This window comes from Mastigoproctus giganteus, chromosome 9 (assembly GCF_048544385.1).
Source record: "Mastigoproctus giganteus isolate SK-2022 chromosome 9, ASM4854438v1, whole genome shotgun sequence".
Lineage (NCBI taxonomy): Eukaryota > Metazoa > Arthropoda > Arachnida > Uropygi > Thelyphonidae > Mastigoproctus > Mastigoproctus giganteus.
In genome coordinates, this window is record NC_143583.1 from 150,963,512 (window position 1) to 150,983,769 (window position 20,258).

The following is a 20,258-nucleotide window of genomic DNA, read 5'->3' on the forward strand; positions in this document are numbered from 1 at the left end:
ACTGATTCACTCTATCTTACTGTTTAGCACTATGTTTTAGATAGTAGAAAATTTCTACCAAATATTCACCTAAAATCACAAGAATCCCCTTTTCAGTGCACAAAAGTAATCCGATAACAAGGATGGCCTATTACGACCAAGTGATGAATCCTCTCCTTTAACAGATATTGTTTAAATTAATCCTACAAAGTTTCAGATTGTTCAGAAGAAAAAACAACAATATAGTATTCTGTAGGGTCACCTTCGAACACTGGAACTAAAAGCAAGCTTCTTCTGATTTGATGATTTTTTGTTATTTGGAAAGGGGACTAAAATGGGATGTAGCAAAGAATCTCTTTCATTACTGGCATCTGTAAAAACTGAAAATGGTGCATTTTTAAAAGTCATCACTATCTTTTCTTCCAACCCTCATCAATTTCACTAACAGCGACTAATGTTTTGGTTTTATTACTTTTTTTTTTTTTTTTTTTTTTTTTTTTGCTATTTCTCTATTGGGAAGCATTTCTGAACAATTTGCCTACACGTGTAGTACAACTTAGAGGAAGGTTATTTTCTATGATAAACGATGTGAAATAAACATCAGCACAAAGGAATGTATCATTTTCACTTCGAAATGCTGTCTACATTTACATTTTTTGTGTGTGGTGCACATTGTTCTTGTGCTTATTTGGTTACAAATTTCTGATTACATTTCATTTCCTACCACTTGAAATTGACAAATCACATAAAGCAGTGCTAACCTTTTTACGATTTTAAAACACACGATAAAACTTGCATATATGCCTTTGGAAATTGTTACGTTCTATTTCTTGCACATTGGCAAGAGCACTATTGAACATGCACAGATAAATGCTATACATCACTGAAAACAATAAAAAGTGCTTCCCTGCAAAACAATTTAAATTCATTCCACATATCTTTTGCAATGTAGACTAACAAACCTGATGGGCAAATCATTTGTAAAAATAACAAGAAATTGCAGAATTTGGTCCTTGAGGTTGTCACAGACATTCTCCCAGATATGCCAGACAAGCTGTACTTGCTACCTGGGAGTCTAAAACGCTGATGGAACTGATATTCGGGTGACACTCAAGTCAAGTGGACCCAATTTCGGCGAAGTCCGGACAGTCTGTGACAGCCAAATCCTCTGCTTGCACCTTCACGATGGTGGGACTGTTAGTAATTCTGGGTATAACTTCCATGCACAAGTACATGGTGGGTGACCACCCAGGTGTGAACCAACATAAGCAGGGGTCGAGGTGTGGTGCAAACACCACATGGAGGAATGGCGCCCCTCTATGTTACCAGCCAGTACTAGGTGGTAGATGACTCTCATCAACCGGTGAAATACCACCACTTTGCTCATTGGAGGCTTGAAGTGGTGGAACCCATGTTTAGTCTCTAGAGCTAAGTTCCGGTCAACCCTTCCTTTTCCCTTCCATCATGCAGTATGATTGATGACTTTTGAGGTTATGATGAACGTCGTGGCAAGATCCAATATTCCTTACATTTCGAGGGTACAGCTCTAAAACGGTGTTCGCAGGCCTGCTGCTAGTTAGTACACCGGACCGAACCTGTTGATAATTCTTTAGGAGGCTTCCGGATCAGCTAGTGTATAATCTTGCTACCTCTACTCTGCTTGTTTTTTTTTTTGGTTTTATTGGCGCATTAGCTACTAAGGCTATAATGCGCCACCTTTACTCTGCCAGATAGTGACTGGAGGGAGTCCGAGTAGTGTGTATGCGGGGAGCATTGTCGAGGCCATGTTATGTCAAGGATCTGGGTATATTCTTACCATGTGTACGCCGCCATATCCAAAAATTTCATCACTTCATACAGCATGTCCCACCCACTTTTTCTTACTATTGAATACACCATGAATTATCAAACTAATAGAGTAAGTTATCTGCGAAAAGGTCTAAACCTCCCAAGCACTTCCTAATTCATTTCACAAATATACGTGGTCTCAATTCTAATCTCAATGATGTCCATTTCCACTTGCAGTCTGCCAAACCCCATGTACTTTTTCTGACAGAATCTCAGTTATCGGTTGATTCAACTACTGCTCATCTCAGATGCCCAAATTATTCGCTGTATGATTCCTTTTGCCTCAAAGGTGGTACTTGTGCATATGTCCGTTCTGATATTCCCTGTCAGAGACTTGACAATTTGGAATCTCCTCTCTTTGATCTTCTCTGGCTTAAAATCTTTCTACCTCATTGCGTCAAATTCATCTGTTGTCTCTACCGTTCTCCCAACTCCACTAATCACTTGGAGCTCTTTGACTTCCTCTCTTTGCAACTTGACTTTCTCCAGTCAAACTTTCCTAACAGTGAAGTAATTTTCCTTGGTGATTTTAATGTTCACAACTCCAGCTGGCTTCTGTTTTCTAGTCACACCAACTTAGCAGGTCGAGATGCTGAGGCTTTTGCAATTACTAATGATCTAGCACAGATTGTTCATTTACCTACAAGAATACCGAACAATCCTAATCACACAGCCAATACTCTTCATCTTTTTCTCACAAACAACCCTTCTAAGTATACGGTCGAAGTGAGAGGTCCTTTAGGCACGTCAGATCACAACTTGGTGATTTTCTCTTTTCCAATGGAACCTTTATCTCATGGCTATTCCCAACCTCGTGTTGTTTGGCATTACAAGAATGCAAAATGGGATGACCTGCGAGACTTCTTTTCCTTGGTCGGATCACTGTTTCAAAACTTTAGATGTCAACGTTTGCTCAGATCGTGTCAGTGAAATTATTCTTGCACGAATGGAATCCTTATTCCACACTCCACTTTAAAATCTCGTCCTTTATCTAAACCTTGGTTTTCCAATAAATGTGCTAAGGCTGTTCAAGAGAAGAATGTTGCATATTGTAATTGGCTTGTTTTTAATTCTTCAGTTTCATTTTCTGCCTACACCAAAGCTCGCAACAATTGTAAAGCAGTTATTAATCAGTCCAAACTAGAGTTTGAACAGGCCAAGAGTAGAAAACTTGCGTCTTGCCCTAATGGTAGCCGAGCATTCTGGTCTCTTGTCAAAGCTATTGGCCGCAACTTTTGCCCATCTGTGCTCACACCTCTGTCCAAACCAGATGGTTCTGTTGTCACTTCAGCCAAGGATAAAGCTGACCTGCTAGCATCCCATTTTTCTTCCAGCTCATGTATTAATGATCTTGGTAAAACACCTCCCACCATTCCCAACACGCTCCATTCAATGCCTCCTGTGGTCTTCCGTCAAAAGGATATCAGAAGGATTTTGATGAATCTTGATGCTAAGAAAGCTCCAGGTCCTGATGGTATTTCTCCACTTATTCTCAAAACTTGTGCTCCTGAACTTACTCCTATTCTTTGCCGCCTTTTTTCACTTTCTTATTTCAAAGGTGTTTTTCCTTCTGCTTGGAAATTTGCTCATATCCAGCCAGTTCCTAAAAAGGGTGACAAATCCCTCCCATCCAATTATCGTCCCATTGCAATTACTTCTACTCTTTCGAAAGTGATGGAGAAATCAATTAACCGCCAACTCTTAAACTACCTAGAAACCTTCCGTCTGATCAACGATCGCCAGTATGGATTCCGTCAGTGTCGATATTCTGGCTTTTGTTACCCATTTATGGACTAATTCAATGGAAAGGTTTGGTGAAACACAAGTAGTTGCTCTTGACATCTCAAAGGCTTTTGATCGTGTTTGGCATAAAGGTCTTCTAAACAAGCTTCCATCTTATGGTTTGCCAACTGTTTTTAGTAATTGGTTATCCAGTTTTCTCTCCGATCGCTCACTGAGGGTGATGGTAGATGGCTCTCTGTCTTCTAACTTCTCCACTAATGCCGGTGTCCCCCAAGGTTCAGTTCTTTCCCACACTCTTTTCCTCTTGTATATCAATGACCTTCTTCCATTGACTGGAAATCCTATCCATAGTTTTGCCGATGATAGCACATTGCATTCAACTTTCCATTTTGAGAAACCTTGTCCAGCTCAATCAGCTTCAAGTTCTCGAAAATCTGCTGCCAATTCCTTAAATGCCGATCTTCAGGTAATTCTCCAGTGGGGCAAAGACAACTTAGTTGATTTCAACCCTTCTAAAACTCAATCTTGTCTTATATCTCGCAAAAAGGATTCTTCTGCTCCTATGCTTATCTTTAGTGACACTCCGATTTCTAGGCAAAATGATATATCTCTTTTGGGGATTACCCTGACTTCTAATCTCTCTTGGCACAAGCACATTACAAATATTGCTTCCTCTGCATCTAAAAAACTTGGTTTTCTCTTTCGGTCTTGGCGTTACTTTTCTTTCAAACAGCTGCTCACTCTGTATAAATCGCAAATCCGCCCTGCCATGGAATATTGTTCCCACATCTGGGGTGGTGCCCCCAAAACCTCTCTCAGGCTTCTTGATTCCATTCAGAAGAGAGCAGTTAGGTTAATTAATGATTCATCTCTAACAGAGTCTCTCCACTTGCTTTCTCATAGACGTACTGTTTCTGCTGCATGCCTCTTCTACAGATACTTCCATGGGCACTGTTCTTCTGAATTGGCTTCTATAATTCCCGCTCTCTCTTTCAAAACAGTCCGAACACGTGCCGCCACCAGCCAACAACCATTTACTGTCCAACTTCCAACCCACAGAACCAACTTTTCATCTTCCTCATTTATTCATTCAACTGCCGTTTTCTGGAACAACCTTCCTTCATACATATTTCCTGAAAATTAAAATCTACAGAAGTTCAAGTCCAATGTCAACAAATAACTTCTTTCATCTTCTCAGTCTCCAACCCAAGCACGGTACTAAGTACTATAGGTTCTAATACCTCTCGTGTTTGGGGTTCACATAAAAAAAACATTTTAAAAAAAAAATTAAAAAAAGAAATTCAAAATTTGATGTGAAGCTGCAGTTTTACAATTTTTTGTGAAAGAGACACAGAAAAACTATATTAAGATAGTGAGATAGGGAAGAAGTCAAGATGATGGCGCTTCCATCAAATCTGGAGAGTGGCAGATCATAAATATACGGTGAAATAAAAACCAAGAGATATTAATTTTTTCTTCTTTATTTTAAAATTTCATCCAGTTTCATTTGATTGACATTCTATAAATATAAACTAAATTTAGATATTAATTTTTGGCATCTTGAATGTTACAACTTTTAATGATTTTATTTTTTTATTAGAGTAATTATCAACATAAAAGAACTATGGTAATTATAGTTTGGTTTATGAGAGAGAGAGAGAGAGAGAGAGAGAGAGAGAGAGAGAGAATATGATTTAATTTACGGACTGGTGCAAGATCTTATCTTAATTAGTTTTAGTATTAGTATTGGCCGCATGGTGCAAGAAAGTCTATGGCTTATGCTGCACCAGCCAAAAAAAAAAAAAAAAAAAAACCCCAGAATAAAACAATGATAAAAAAAAAAGAAAAAATAAAATAATAATTAATAAAAGAAAAGGAAATTAAACCTATCTTCCTATACGCTTCCCTGACCCGAAGGTACTAGCCAGATGCCTTTGAATTTCCCCAAACTGTTAGCTTCTACCACGCATGTAGGCAACTTATTCCAGTAATTTATAACTCACTGGCTAAAATAAAACTTCCTGCAGTCCAATCTAATCATTTCCCCCCATAACTTGAATTTATGTCCCCTAGTTATTTATAATCATTTATAATCTTGAAAATTTCATCCTCATTCATTTTACTGATGCCTCTCAGAGCCTTAAACACCTCAATCAAATCTCCTCTAAGGTGTCTAGTTTCCAAACTCTGCAACCCACATATTCAAAGTCTTTCTTCATAAGGACGCCCTTTTGCCTATCTCACCAGGCGAGTTACCCGTCTTTGCACCCTTTCAAGAAGCGCAATGTCTTTCTTTAGGGTCTCCATACTTGAACACAGTATTCCAAGTGTGGTCTAACAAAATTCTTATATAATGGGATTATCACGTCCCTATCTCTACTTGCAAAGGTTCGATAGATCATCGATAGGACACCATGGGCCTACCTTGCAACCTGTTTACAATGCTCAGAGAATTTCATGTCTGACTGTATCGTAACACCCAAGTCCCTTTCCTCCAGTACTGGGTTTAGTTGAACTCCACCAAGTGAATAAGTTATTTTGGGATTACTGTTTCCCAGGTGTAATACCTTACACTTTGTTGGATTAAAGCATAGCTGCCATTTTTCTGACCATTTCTGAAGTCTATCTAGGTTTTTCTGAAGAAGCTCAGCTTGACAGTGATCATTAACTACTCTACCAATTTTAACATCATCTGCAAATTTAGACATCACGCCCTCTATCCCTTCATCGATGTCGTTTATGGAAATTAAAAACAACAGTGGTCCTAATACTGATCCTTGGGGAACCCCACTTCTTACATCAACTTAATGTGAAGCATAGCCATTTATCACAACCCTCTGCTTCCTGCCCTGAAGCCATCCTGCTATCCATCTAAGGATTTTCCCAGTGATTCCAACCTGTTCTAGCTTATAAAGCAACCGCTCATGTGGGACTGAGTCAAAAGCTTTTCTGAAATCTAAATAAACAATGTCAAAATTATTCCCTAAATCCAGCTCGTGAGTGACCCTTTCAAAATAGAGAACCATGCTGAGTATCCTTGAGAATTTCAATTCGATCCAAATGATCCTGAATTCCACCCTTGATCATTGCCTCCATGATTTTCCCTACCACTGAAGTCAGACTGACAGGTTGATAATTTTCAACTTCACTCTTAGAGCCACCCTTATGTATGGGAGATACATTGGCACTTTTCCAATCCAACGGAATCTGCCCAGAGTCTAGTGATGCTTGCATAATTAGCCTCAATGGTTCAATGCACTCACTTGTCGCCTCCCTTAAGATTATAGGGTATATTCCATCAACTCCAGGAGCCTTACTGGCCTGTAGGCTCGAAAGTTTTTTCATTAAATAATCTTGCGAAATTTCAATATCATTAATTACATATTTTTAAACTTCACTCCCACAATTTCCCATTGCCACAGAAGGTTTTTGTAAATATCGATGCAAAATAACTGTTGAGTTCATCTGCAACGGCAGCTGGTGTATTTAATACTATCCCCTTTCCCTTACGTAAAGGTCCGATCTGATTTGTCCTGTTCTTCTTGGTATTTATATATGTGAAGAATTCCTTATCTCCCCCTCTCTGCTCTGTTTGCTAGTGATTTCTCATAAACTGCCTTTGCCTGTCGAACCTTTTCTGTGGCTCTATTAGATCATCTTGTAGCTGTTATAGGCTTCAGTACTTTTTATTGCTTTGTAACCTTTCAATGCCACCTTTTTCTGCTCAAGTAATGTGGCAACTTCCAAGTTCATCCAACTTGGAACCCTCCTCGTGGAGTATTTTTTTTAATAGTAAATACACATTCAAGGCATCTGTGATTAAAGTTTTAAAAGCATACCACAGTTCAAATGTATTCATTCTCTGTGCGATATCTACCCAGTTAATAGAGGCCACATAGTACCTTAAGGCATTGTAATTTCCTTTTCTGAAATTAAAACTCATTCCTTTGCCTTTTACTGCTGCTACCTCTCTCATCATCATCCACTGTAGAACTCCGTGATCACTTCCTGCTACTGGTTCCTCTACTGTCAGCTCTGTTATGTCATCTGATTCATGGGTGATGATGAGGTCTAGGATATTCTTTTCTCTAATACTTTCCCTGACATGTTGATACAAATAACAGTCATCTAGTTGATTTAAAAATTTTGTTCCCCATGTCGAGTTTCCTTCCCATTTACTCCAATCAATTAGAGGCAAATTGAAATCACCCATAATAAGGCATTGACGCTTACTTGACCATTCCATTTGCATGTAGAGGCTTTTGTCATAATCTTCACAATCGCCTGGTCTGTAGATTACTCATACTCACATTATACCTTTGTTTCCAACTATGTCACACCATACAGATTCTATACTAGCATGTGAAACGTCTGAATCCGGGAAAGCTATCGTCGCACTCAGGCTGTTTCTGATAAGAAGCATTACCCCACCACCCCTTCTTTCTACCCTATCCTTCCTAAATACATTATAGATGCCGTACTGAAACTCATCATACCCAATTTCCGGGTGGCACCACGTCTCCGTAAGCCCTATTATGTCCACGTTACTTGTTTTAACCAGCAGTTCGAATTCGCTGACGACATTTTATTGACGATACTTCTAACATTACTATATAAACAATTAAGACTTACTGTTCTTGTATATTTAACAACCTTAACACAACCCTTGAAGTTTTTTAGTCTCTCTTCCCTGGTATTAGCTACCCACTCACTTGAAACATTTCTGCCCCCAAAACATCTAGATAATCTGTCCAGTTGGGGTAACAGATAAGAACTCTTGAGGTATATAATTGTCAAATGATTGTCATCATTTGAATCTTCTGTGGATTTATCCTTTTCGAAATATTCTCTCTCTCTCTCCCTTGAACTTTACACACTTTTGCGACTGTCGTTCCCACACATTAAATGCTTCTTGCAAGCCATTTTTTAAAAATAGCTGCAAAGTGCCTCCACTGTGTTTCTGTGAGCATCATTGTCTCGGATGCAAAATGCTTGCCTTTCAGAGCTTTCTTCAGATGTGTAAACAGGAAGAAATCACATGGGGCTAAGTCTGATGAATAAGGGGGATGTTGCAGAACTTCGGCACCTATGGCAGTAATCACTGCCTGTACAATATTAGCCATATGAACCCGGCATATTGTCTTGATGGAGAAACTCCTTCACACTGGAAAGTTCAGTCACACCGGAATATGGTGGCCTTAACAAGACCATCATTACCATAAGCTTCATTACTCGCTTTAACTGTTTCCGATGTTTAATGGAAACAATTAAAGAAATTAATGAAGTACATAGAATGAATCACATATCACTGTTCAATCTGTATGTCTGACATGATACTTGCTTTAAAATGATCATCAGTGACATGCAACTGAAAAAACTCTTCACGCAATGCTAGCTCGACATGTACAGGAGGTCCTCGTTATGCATTGTGGTTATTTTCCTATAAAGCATGACTTATAATGAAACGACATATATCGGAAATTGATTTCCCATTAAACTAATATATTGTGTGGGAGATACGTTCCAGACGAACTAAAAATTCTAATTTATATGGAAGTGTGAAATTCGAATTTATATGGCATATGAATAGGAAATACTTATTTTACTGTTCACTAAACCATAACACAGTATAATTTATTGTAATTGCTATATAATAATTAGAAAATACATGGAAATTATTAATAAAACATAAAAATAAATTTTTTTTTTTATTAATATCCCTATTACAATTGCTCCTCCTCAGCACTTGAAGTTGCTGCAACTGTAGCTGAAGTTCCTGCTGGTTCTATGACTAGCTTTGAGGTACAGGTTCTTTGACTTTTTTTCTTGAAAAGGAGTCTAACTTCACCTGCTTATAACAGCAAATCTTTGCATTATAAATCTCACAATAGCAAGATAAACTATCATTTATTAGTCGTGTTACTTTAGCAGAACGATCAGGCAGGTGATCAGAACTCTGTAGAATGCCTGTGTATTCATCAACAAGGCTAAAAACACACCCAAGATTCTTTGTTGTTAAGCTCTTTTCTTCTGTTCGGCCTGTCTTCATAGGCCCAACAGAAATAATGGTCTCTTCATCAAATGTCTGCCTATTCAGTTCAGCCAATTCTTCATTATTTAAGGGCTGTGAGTGTGACTCAAGCAGCTCTTTAACATCTTTCTCTTCTCTTCTAGATTATCAAAAATTTGCCTCGCCAAAGACACAAGCTCCATGTGAACTTCTGAAAAAGTTTCAAAACCAGTGAAGTCATGCACAGCTTCAGGATAAATGTTCTTCCAAACAGTGTTTATACTCCTAACTGTCACTTCATTCCAGGCCTCACCAATAATGTACACTGCATCCTTGATGTTAAAATTCTTGTCAGACTCCTGAATAGTTGGTTTGCCTTCAACATCAGTCTCATCGTTTATATTACTAAATATTCTTAAAATAGTAAGCTTTAAAATTTGCTATGACACCCTGGTCCATAGGCTGAATGAGTGAAGTAGTGTGTGGTGGCAGAAACATAACTTTGATGTTTGGCCACAAAGCTTTGAAGTCGATGTCATGGGCTGGGGCATCATCCAACAACAGATGAATCTTAAACGATACATTTTTGTGTTGGCAATAAAGTTTTAGTTCAGGAACAAGACTTTCTACAAACTAGTCATGGAAGATCTGCCTTGTAATCCAAGCCTTTCGCTGGGTCCAGGTCACAGGGAGGTGAGATTTCACATAATTTTTCTTGGCCCTAAAAAAATCCTGATCACAGCTGACGTTAATGCGAAGTCTCACTTCTGGCACAGCCCAGTTCCTGATCCCCGAGGACTGCTGCTGGAAGATCTTATCCTCACCAGGAATCTAACCATCCAGAATCTACCAAATCAACTACCTACATATTGCAGTTCAATAGGACAGTCAAATACTGATGTAACCATTACTACCAATGATCTCAGAACACACATACAGAACTGGAGAACCATCCCAGACTGGACGCTTAGTGACCACAGGGTTATATATTTCCACATTACTGATAACCAACCGCCAGTCCCTCTCCATGAACAACAGCCTGGCTTTGTCCGATTCTCCATGAAAAAGGTAGATTGGGCAACATTTGAAGAATCCATTAAACAGGACTTTCCAGATTCAGATTCCTCCCATCTCACAGCACTTGCGCCTGAAGAACTGGCAGAAACCATCCAAATTGCCATAACCAAGGCATCTTACAGGTCGGCAAGTAAGAAGAAAGTTTGCACCAGACCCTGTGCTTGGTGGACAACAGAACTGACCAGTCTAAGGAGAGATGTCCACAGAGTGCGAAAACAATATCAGACCCACAGAGACTGGCCAGCTACTGATGTCACTCGGCTCTATAGAGACTACATAAATAAGAAAAATACATATACCATGGAAATAGCAAAAATAAAGAAAGAGACCTGGTCGAACTTTGTAAATGAATCAGGTAAAACGAATCCATGGGGATTACTATACAAGTTAGCACGAGACAAGACTCTCGCAACTGACATCTTTGGAACAATCAAATCTAGTCAGCAGGAATCCTCAAACTGGGCTGACTCAATCAACGCAATTCTCAACAAACTCTTTCCTGATGATAACCCCCTGGAAGACCTTCCAGAACACAGTACAATCAAAAGAGACAATGAAAAATACCGAACGTCAGTGCAAACTGACCCATTCACAAAACTGGAACTCGAAGCAGTTCTAAAGAAGATTAACATCAAAAAATGCCCAGGACTGGACATGGTGGAATATGCTTTTATCATCACACTACATAAAATTAAACCTGAGCTCCTGCTACTGTTATACAACAAATGTCTCTCTCACTCTTGTTTCCCACAAATCTGGACAACTGCACTACTCCGTCTCATCGCCAAGCCCAATAAACCAATTACAGAGCCGAGATCCTTCAGACCCATAGCACTTCTGGCCAACAAGGAAAAAATCCTAGAACAGTTAATAGCTCTGTGCATTACAAATCTGTTTCTTTCTAGGAATCTGATCTCACCTGCACAATATGGATTTACCCCAGGTAGGTCCTGTGAGGAGGCCCTCTCAGACCTGGTCCTGCATCTGGAGATGTCTAATTACAAATACGAAATGGCCTTGTTTATTGATTTTGAGGGGGCCTTCGATAACGTGTGGTGGGAAAGCGCCCTGGAACGTCTGAGATCGGCAGAATGCCCTCACAATCTCTATTGGCTAATTCGAAACTACTTTTCAGAGCGATCAATCATCGTAAAATCTAAATACCAACAGATCCATAGGCCTATTTACCGGGGGTGTCCACAGGGGGTCAGTACTGGGACTCTATGGTCTGGAATATGGTGCTTCAAAACTGGCTACACAAATCATTTGAACATACTAAAGTCATTGCATTTGCCGATGATTTGACTGTCATCATCTCAGGTCATGCAAGATGGTCCTTGAACTGAGGGCGCAGAAAGTTCTTGATAGTCTCACCTCCTGGGTGGCAACCAACAAACTTCAGATTAATCCCACCAAAACAAAGATGATGATTTTCAAAACCAAACTTGACATAAGGGCCCCCCAGGTCAAAATTAATGGTATCCAGCTACCCCTGGTCGTGCAGGCCAGGGTTTTGGGCGTGATCATAGACCACAGGCTTTCATTCCGACCTCACCTACAACACCTTCGAGAAAAAACCAGGAAGTTTACAGCCTCCATCCCATAGTCTCATTCGCTGCTGGAGCGAGGTTCCACAGAGTGGTAATCGTCAAAATGAAGCTAAAACTCAACTCAATCCAGAGGGCTATGCTACTAGCAACACATCGCATCTGCCGAACGGTGTCCACTGCTGCAATTCAGGTTATTGCTGGGACTCTGCCTTTAGACCTATATGTAATATTTAGAGGATTATGCTTCAGGCTCAAAAAAGGAATACCTACCTCCATCATGGATATAGACCTATCACTGAATGATGACAATAAAAGGGAAAAAGCTCGATGCTTTAAAGAGCTAATAAATGTCTGGCAAACAAGGTGGGACAATTCAACTGTTGGCACTGTAACCAGAAATTTCCTACCGGTTGTCTCCTTTGTGATGTCGAAGAAGGTTAGCTCATGGTTTACAATTAGTCTAGAAACATCGTATCTTATTACTGGGCATGGATCCCTTAACGAAAAACTCCACCAGCTAGGCCTGTTAAACACTGACCTCTGTTTCTGTGGAGCAAAAGAAAATTGGCAACATCTTTTCCACGAATGCGCCTGCTATGAAGACATTAGGAATGAGCTGCGAAATGAAGTCCCATCCTTCAGCACAAATCAAGTTGACCAACTTGTTCTGACCCCACATCACTTGTCTGCACTCCAGGCTTTTGCAGCTGCTGTCTTTGCCAGAAGGAAAGATATGCTTGCAACTAATGCTGTAGCAACATAACCTCAAGCACCGATCAAAGATCAACCTATTGACCTTTTCAGGCATATTATTATTCTATTATATTTTTAATTTATAATTTTTCCTTCATCTCTCTTTTTTTTTTTTATCTTCCCTTTTTTCTTTTTTTTTTTTTTTTTTCTCCCCTTCTTTTTCTTTTCCCTCTTTTCTTTTTTTTTTCTTTCTTTCTTTTTAATGTATATTTTTTTCTCTTTATTTTATTTTATTATTATTTTATTTATTTTTTTATTTATTCATTATTTTTATTATTTTTTTTTTTCCCTTTCAAAACCTGCACCACGGGTGAATGTGTTTTTTTTTTTTTTTTTTTTTGCTGAAGTCCCTCTGGAATGGGCCCCCAGAGGATCCTGGCCCACCTGCTGGCAACACCAGGTGGGTCAGAGTCTCTTTTGAGACTCTGACCCACCTTTTTTGAGACGTTACGTGATATACTGGGACTGGCCCACCTTCCCGTGGTGTGGACGAGTACCCAGAATCATCCGTCCAGGTGACATGCTTCTGGGTAGCCAAGCGGCCAGAACAGAACAACAGAACACACACATAATACACACAACAAACTGACGTCACACACATATCTGGCCCATTTGTAGTGATACTGTTCTTCACAGAGATACGAGGCGGAGTTAAACGAATGTTCCAGGTGCCGTCCTTTACATATACACATGTCCACACACACACACACACATGTGATACATGAGTAGTGGCTTAAGCTTCTTTCCTCCATTATCATCCTCCCCCAAGCAAACGTGATAAGCAATTTGCAGAGGCCTTAAACCTAGGAGCACTTTTTTCATGGATTGAAATTCACATTTTGGATGGCATTCTCTTCCAGTAGAGGCTCGTTTCATCCACATTAAAAACTTGTTTAAAGTCGTAACCTTCTTCTACAATCCTAGACAGAGTCTGCAAATGTGGATGCCCCTTCTGTGTCTGCACTTGCTGCTTCATCTTATAGTTTCACACTTTTAAATCCATAATGGGATTGAAACCTATGAAACCAGCCATGACTCTCACTAAAAGTTTCACTTGCTAAAGCTAAACACTCTTCCTCACTTTTAACAAAATCATAAAGGCCTTCTCCCAAATAAAAGCAAAACTTACTGGAGTATTTGCACATGCAAACCTGCAAGCCACGTTGAAAGCAACTTCATTTTTTCTGTAATGCTACTCCTCTGCCTGGCAATTTTAATTGTAGAATGTTGGGTTATATACTGTGCTTTGCTCATTATCTCCCTTGCAATTTTGATAATGGTATGCACTGTTGTTGGCAGTAAGTGAAAACACCGAGCAATACTGACAGCTCTTTCACCACTTCTACTTTGCTAAATCACCTTTATTTTAACATCTAAAGTCAGATTTTCACTGCACTAGGCAACTTTCTTGAATATTTTCCACTCGTAATGAAGGGTTAGTGAAATATTTTTGGATATATTTATTATTCCAGTTATTCACAGTGCCTCTTCACTCATGAAAACAACTTGGAACTGGACATTGTGAGTATACAAGTGGTGCCACGTGATGTCACACACCTGAGCATTGTTCTAGAAAGTTCTATTGTTTATTTTTTAGAACTTATTATTTATTTATTATTTATATTTTTATTTCACTATATATTCTCTAAAATTATGATTTACAGTACTGTATAGTAAACAGTAATGGCTATACAGTTTTGTAAAATTTATTTGTTGTATTAAATATTTAATACATATTTATTACTGCACTTATGTTTTGATACATACTGTATATATTTTTACATTTTATACACAGTATGTAATTATGAATTTAAATACAGAAAGAGAAAGAGAAGATTTGAGGGAAATATACATGTAACTTCCTGTTCAAACAATGTAAGTGCGAATATATACAATGTATATCGAGTTTGCCATTCCTAATTAATCAACAAAGTGTATGCGAAAAAAATGTATATTGGCATAACATATGTCAAGGACCCTCTGTACTGGCATGCGGACACAGAGTCTGCTCAGTAGCGATCAGGGAGAATGCCTCTAGCAGCAGTTATGGAAATTTCGTGCGGCACATACAACATCTTGCACAAGTCCGTGAATTAAATTATCATCCCTCGTAGTTTCTAACAGTTATGCATACTTTTATGTAGTAGTAGTAGTAGTAGTAGTAGTAGTAGTGGCACATGATGCAAGAAAGCAAGTGTAGGAGCTTATGCAGCATCAGCCAAAAAAAAAAAAAAAAAAAATCACACCATTCCCTCCAAATGCCTGTCCAGTTCCTCCTTAAATTTATTTAACCTATCAACTTCCACAATGACAGATGGAAGTTTGTTCCAGCAATTAACCACCCGCTGGCTAAAGGCAAATTTCCGCACATCTATTCTACATCTGTCCTTTCTTAATTTGAACTTATGTCCCCGTAGGTTGGTAATCTAAACAAGTGGAAGGATCCCATCAGAATTCAGCGTGCTCAACCCATTCAAGGCCTTATAGACCTCAATCAGATCACCGAGCAGGTGCCTAGTCTCCAGCCACTGCAATTTGCAGAACTTAAGCCTCTCTTGGTAAGAGAATCCCTTCATTCCCCTCACCAATCGTGTTGCTCTTCTCTGTACACGCTCAAGCAAATCTACATCCTTCCTAAAATGAGGCCTCCAGACCTGTACGCAGTACTCAAGGCGTGGCCTGACCATTGCCTTATACAGAGGGACAATCACCTCCTTTTCCCTGCTAGCAAAATTCCTATATATCATTGACAAAACCCCATGACCCGCCCTAGCAGCCTGTCTGCACTGCTCAGAAAACTTCATATCTGACTGCACAATTACCCCCAGGTCTTTTTCATTTTCTACCACCTTAAGTGTAGTACCACACAGTTGGTATGTTTCTCTGGGGTTACTTCTACCCATATGCAGTACTTTGCATTTGTCAAGGTTGAACTTCAGTTGCCACTTCTTAGCCCATCTGCCCAAATTATCTAGATCCTGTTGCAGTAGCACACTGCCATTACTGTCATTAACAACCCTGCCAACCTTTGTGTCATCTGCAAACTTCGACATTAAACCTGATATACCTTCATCAATATCATTGATAAATACACAAAACAACAGTGGACCCAACACCGAACCCTGTGGGACTCCACTAATAACATTAGTCCACGAAGAGCAGCACCCATTGATTACCACCCTCTGTCTTCTCCCACTTAACCATCCTTTTATCCATTGTAGCAACTTACCCTTAATACCATTTTGCTCCAATTTGTACAGTAGTCTTCCATGCGCAACAGTGTCAAAAGCTTTCCTGAAATCCAAGTATATGATATCAAAATTATTTTTTGCATCCAGTTCCTTTGTGACCACATCATAATAACCAATCAAATTTGTCAGACAAGACTTTCCCTTAACAAACCCATGCTGTGTTTGAATTATTGCTGCAGTCTTGTCTAGATGATCCTGCAATGCATCTTTAACCAGCGACTCCATTATTTTACCCGGAACAGAAGTTAAACTAACTGGTCTGTAATTACTCGTGTCACCCTTTGATCCACCTTTGTGAATTGGGGACACATTTGCACATCTCCAGTCCGTGGGAACCTCCCCTCAGTCCAAGGATGCTCTCATAATTATGGCTAAGGGTTTGCTGAGTTGCTTTGCCGCCTCCTTTAAAATAACTGGATAGATCCCATCCACCCCAGATGCCTTTCTTATGTTTAACTTCAACAATTTCTCCTCCACTTTGCTCTCAGTTATTACAAAATCATTAAGCACACTGCTACAATTTGATAACCTTCTTCCATTTTCAAATTGTAATAATTCCTCACGTGTGAATGTAGATGCAAAATACTCATTCAGTTTGTTTGCTATCTGAGCAGGATCATCAACAGTCGAACCATCGATGTCAAGTGGACCAATCATATTCATCCCCTTCCTTTTAGAGTTTATGTAAGTAAAGAAATCCTTGCTGTTTTTCTTAGCATCTTTTGCCAAATATTTCTCGTAATCCGCCTTCGCCTGCCGAACCTCCTTTGTGACCTGATTACAGACTAGCTTATATCTGCCACAGGCTTCTGCGTCACCTGATAATTGATATGCATCCCATGCATTTTTCTTCTCTGTCACGAGTCTCATTAGTTCATTTGATAACCATTTAGGCCTAAACCTTGAACGATATTTCTTAATCGGTATATAAAGTCTAGTAGCTTCCACGATTAATTCTTTGCATGCTTCCCACTTAGAATTTACTGTTTGTAACATCGTCAGTTGATCCCACTGTACAGAATTTAAAAACTGTCTGAGACCACTGTACTCCCCTTTACGGAAGCAAAAACCCTTTCCTTTACCCCTGACGGTAGTTACCTCTTTGAGTAAATCCCACTTCAGCACCGTGTGATCACTGCCACCTAGTGGTTCCTTTATCTGCAAATTCTTAATACACGAATGATCACTGCTGATAACCAGATCAAGAGTGTTACTTTCTCTGGTTGCCTCTCGAACATGCTGCTGCAGAAAACAATCATCCAATAAATCCACAAAAGTCTGACTAGTGTGTGAGTGACCAACCCACAAGTTCCAGTCAATATCTGGGAAGTTAAAATCCCCCATTATAAGACATTCTGATTTACTGGCCCACTCTATTTCTCTGTACAATTGTTCATTGTACTCAATCAAGTCATTAGGCCTATAACACACTCCTACTCTTATTTTTCCTTTCGCAGTGCTTATCTCACACCAAACTGACTCAACAGAGCACTGTTCATCTATATTAACTGGGTGCACTTCCTTTGATTTTATGTTTTTCTTAATTAACAGCATAACACCCCCTCCCTTTCTGTCCTGTCTATCCTTTCTGTACACATTGTACTCCCCAAATTCCAGTTCTGCATTCCTTATATCTTTGTGACACCACGTCTCTGCTATCCCAACAATATCCGCCTTTGATGTCTTGACCAACACTTCAAATTCATCAAATTTATTTACTATACTTCTAGCACTGGTATACATGCAAGCATACATGCTCCTATGCCTATTCCTTGTTACCCTAACACATCCCATATACCCAACTATTCCATGATGACTGCCATCCGTCCCTGAAACCCCCAATACCCCTCGCTCCAGGTCGCTTCTTATACTAATAGAAGTTGTGCAAGAATCACCTTCACCTCTGCCTGCGGTTACTGTTAAACTATCAGTCTTTGTATCCCCCCAAACTAGCAGTTTTCCGACCCACCTAACACTGCCTCGATAGCATCAGCAAATATTCTTGCACCCTTTCTATTTAAGTGTATCCCATCCCTGTAGAAGCAATCTCTCCTGTTAACAAGTACAGTCCAGGCTGAAAAAAATTCTACCCCTTGAGCCTTGCACAATCTTTCCAGGGCCGAATTGATCGACAAGGCTCTCATCATGTACTCCCTCCTATCGTGTCTGGGCAGAATTGCAGACACTTTCAAATTCAACCCTATTTCATGGCTTTTTTTCAACAGTGACCTGTACTTGTTGAGTAATTCCGCCGGTCTCCTACTCTTAATATCATTAGTGCCAACGTGTACAACTATATCACCTTTTGTGCCCTTGAAAGATGATATCCGCTCTACAACGTCATCAACCTTTGCCCCTGGCAGACATACCCTGGTCCTGTTCCACCTATCCTTTTTACAAAGGATGTTCCCCGTTTCCCTGACAATAGAGTCACCAACAACTACTAGTTCCTGTGGGACCAGCGCATTCTGCCTTAGGTGTTGCCGCTGTGTTGCGTGATGACCAAGTGCAAGCTCTGGCGTTGATGTGGGCAGCTGAAAGCCTGATGGGCCCCTCAATTTAGATCTTTCGAGGGCATCCACCCTGTCCTTCAAACTCTCATATAGGCCCATAACAACGCTGAGTTGTCGCCTGATTTCCTTACACTCCTTACATCGCGCACACACAAAGACATCCCCCATGGCAATATCATGTTCCGTTCCAGAGAGTTCGGCAAACATTTCACAAGTTGCACATTTTTTTATTCTGTGATGCGTTGGAGAATTGCCCCCCTCAGTTCTCCCCCGAGTCACAGCACTCCTGCCACTTTGTGCTCGTTGCTTTGCTGCTCTAGTCTGGGGCATGGTAGTTTAAATTAATAAAATCAATAAATTAAATATCAATAGTATTTGAATAGAAACTATTAAATAGAAACAGTGAAGCGTATTACTATATAATTATGCGTTAGAGCTACCTAACTACCTCAATTAAAAAATTTGAATTCCCTACCACTATATCCAAAAACAATGGCTACAAAAATGGAACGAAATAACCTATCGTAAGTAAAATCCACAAAAACTCTTTATCTAAATTAAAAATAAAAAATAACCAGCGTAACTATAACTATATGACTACGTATTAAGTACAATATAAAATAACAATCATGTAAATAAAAGGCAAACACTTATCGTTTTTGCGGTGCCTGTAACTGACAGCTGTAACTTTTAAAGAGATTCAACGCCCTCTCTCTTTGTTAGAGTCATATGACTCTAACAAAATCACAAGATTGCAATCATACAGTTAACTACTAAATAACTTAAAGCAAACCTATAGGTCCAAAACGTTACATTAACCAGTTTTACCAGAGCACTATGAACTGTGGAACTGATTACACACTACACAATTAATCTTCTGACAAAGCTGTTGGATATCCACTTTTTGAATATCCACCTTTAGAATGAAGAAATTTGTAGGAGTTTTAGAGTGAAGTTTTTTTATGCTTATTCTACTTGGAATACACCAATATTAGTTATTTTTGTTAGAGTAGGATTTTACAAATAGGATGAATACCAAATAAAGTAAATTTTTTAAAAAAAAAAATGTACCTTGTTTGTCATTAAAATGTCATTAAAGTTAATGACACTTTTAATTTAAAAATAGACAACCTATACATATACATCAAGGGATATATATCAATGGGGAGTAGGAGGAGGAGGAATAAAACTTACGGTAATTGATGACTGTGTCATGCCCGAAACATCACAACAACGGACCAACAAACTAACTACTTGATAAAGCCTTCCCAACTCAGCATACTGGTATTTAATAGGTGGTCCAGGACCTTCATCCAAAGCCACTTTCATGAAAGTTGCTGGAACATTCAAGCGGAGCAACTGCATCCTCTGAAGTTAAAGGTTTCTTTTAGTAGATATATAATTATTATGCATTTATATGTAAAAAATAACTTTCAGAAAAAAAAAGTAACATTTCAAAATTTTTATAAAAAAAATAAAATAAAATAAAACAACAAAATTATATAATCATAATACTGCCAAGTTAGCAAGCTTT

At 39.2% G+C, this 20,258-nt stretch overlaps 1 protein-coding gene across 4 annotated transcripts in view; it reads right to left on the reverse strand.

Moving 5' to 3' along the window:
• Positions 1-20,258, reverse strand: part of faf (ubiquitin carboxyl-terminal hydrolase-like faf) — a 1,326,265-nt gene that overhangs the window by 131,197 nt on the left and 1,174,810 nt on the right. For all 4 annotated transcript variants that reach the window (XM_090382082.1, XM_090382083.1, XM_090382080.1 and 1 more), the window contains one exon: positions 19,919-20,092. In XM_090382082.1, coding sequence (XP_090238208.1) covers positions 19,919-20,092 — 174 coding nt within the window. The remainder of the gene's footprint in view (positions 1-19,918; positions 20,093-20,258) is intronic.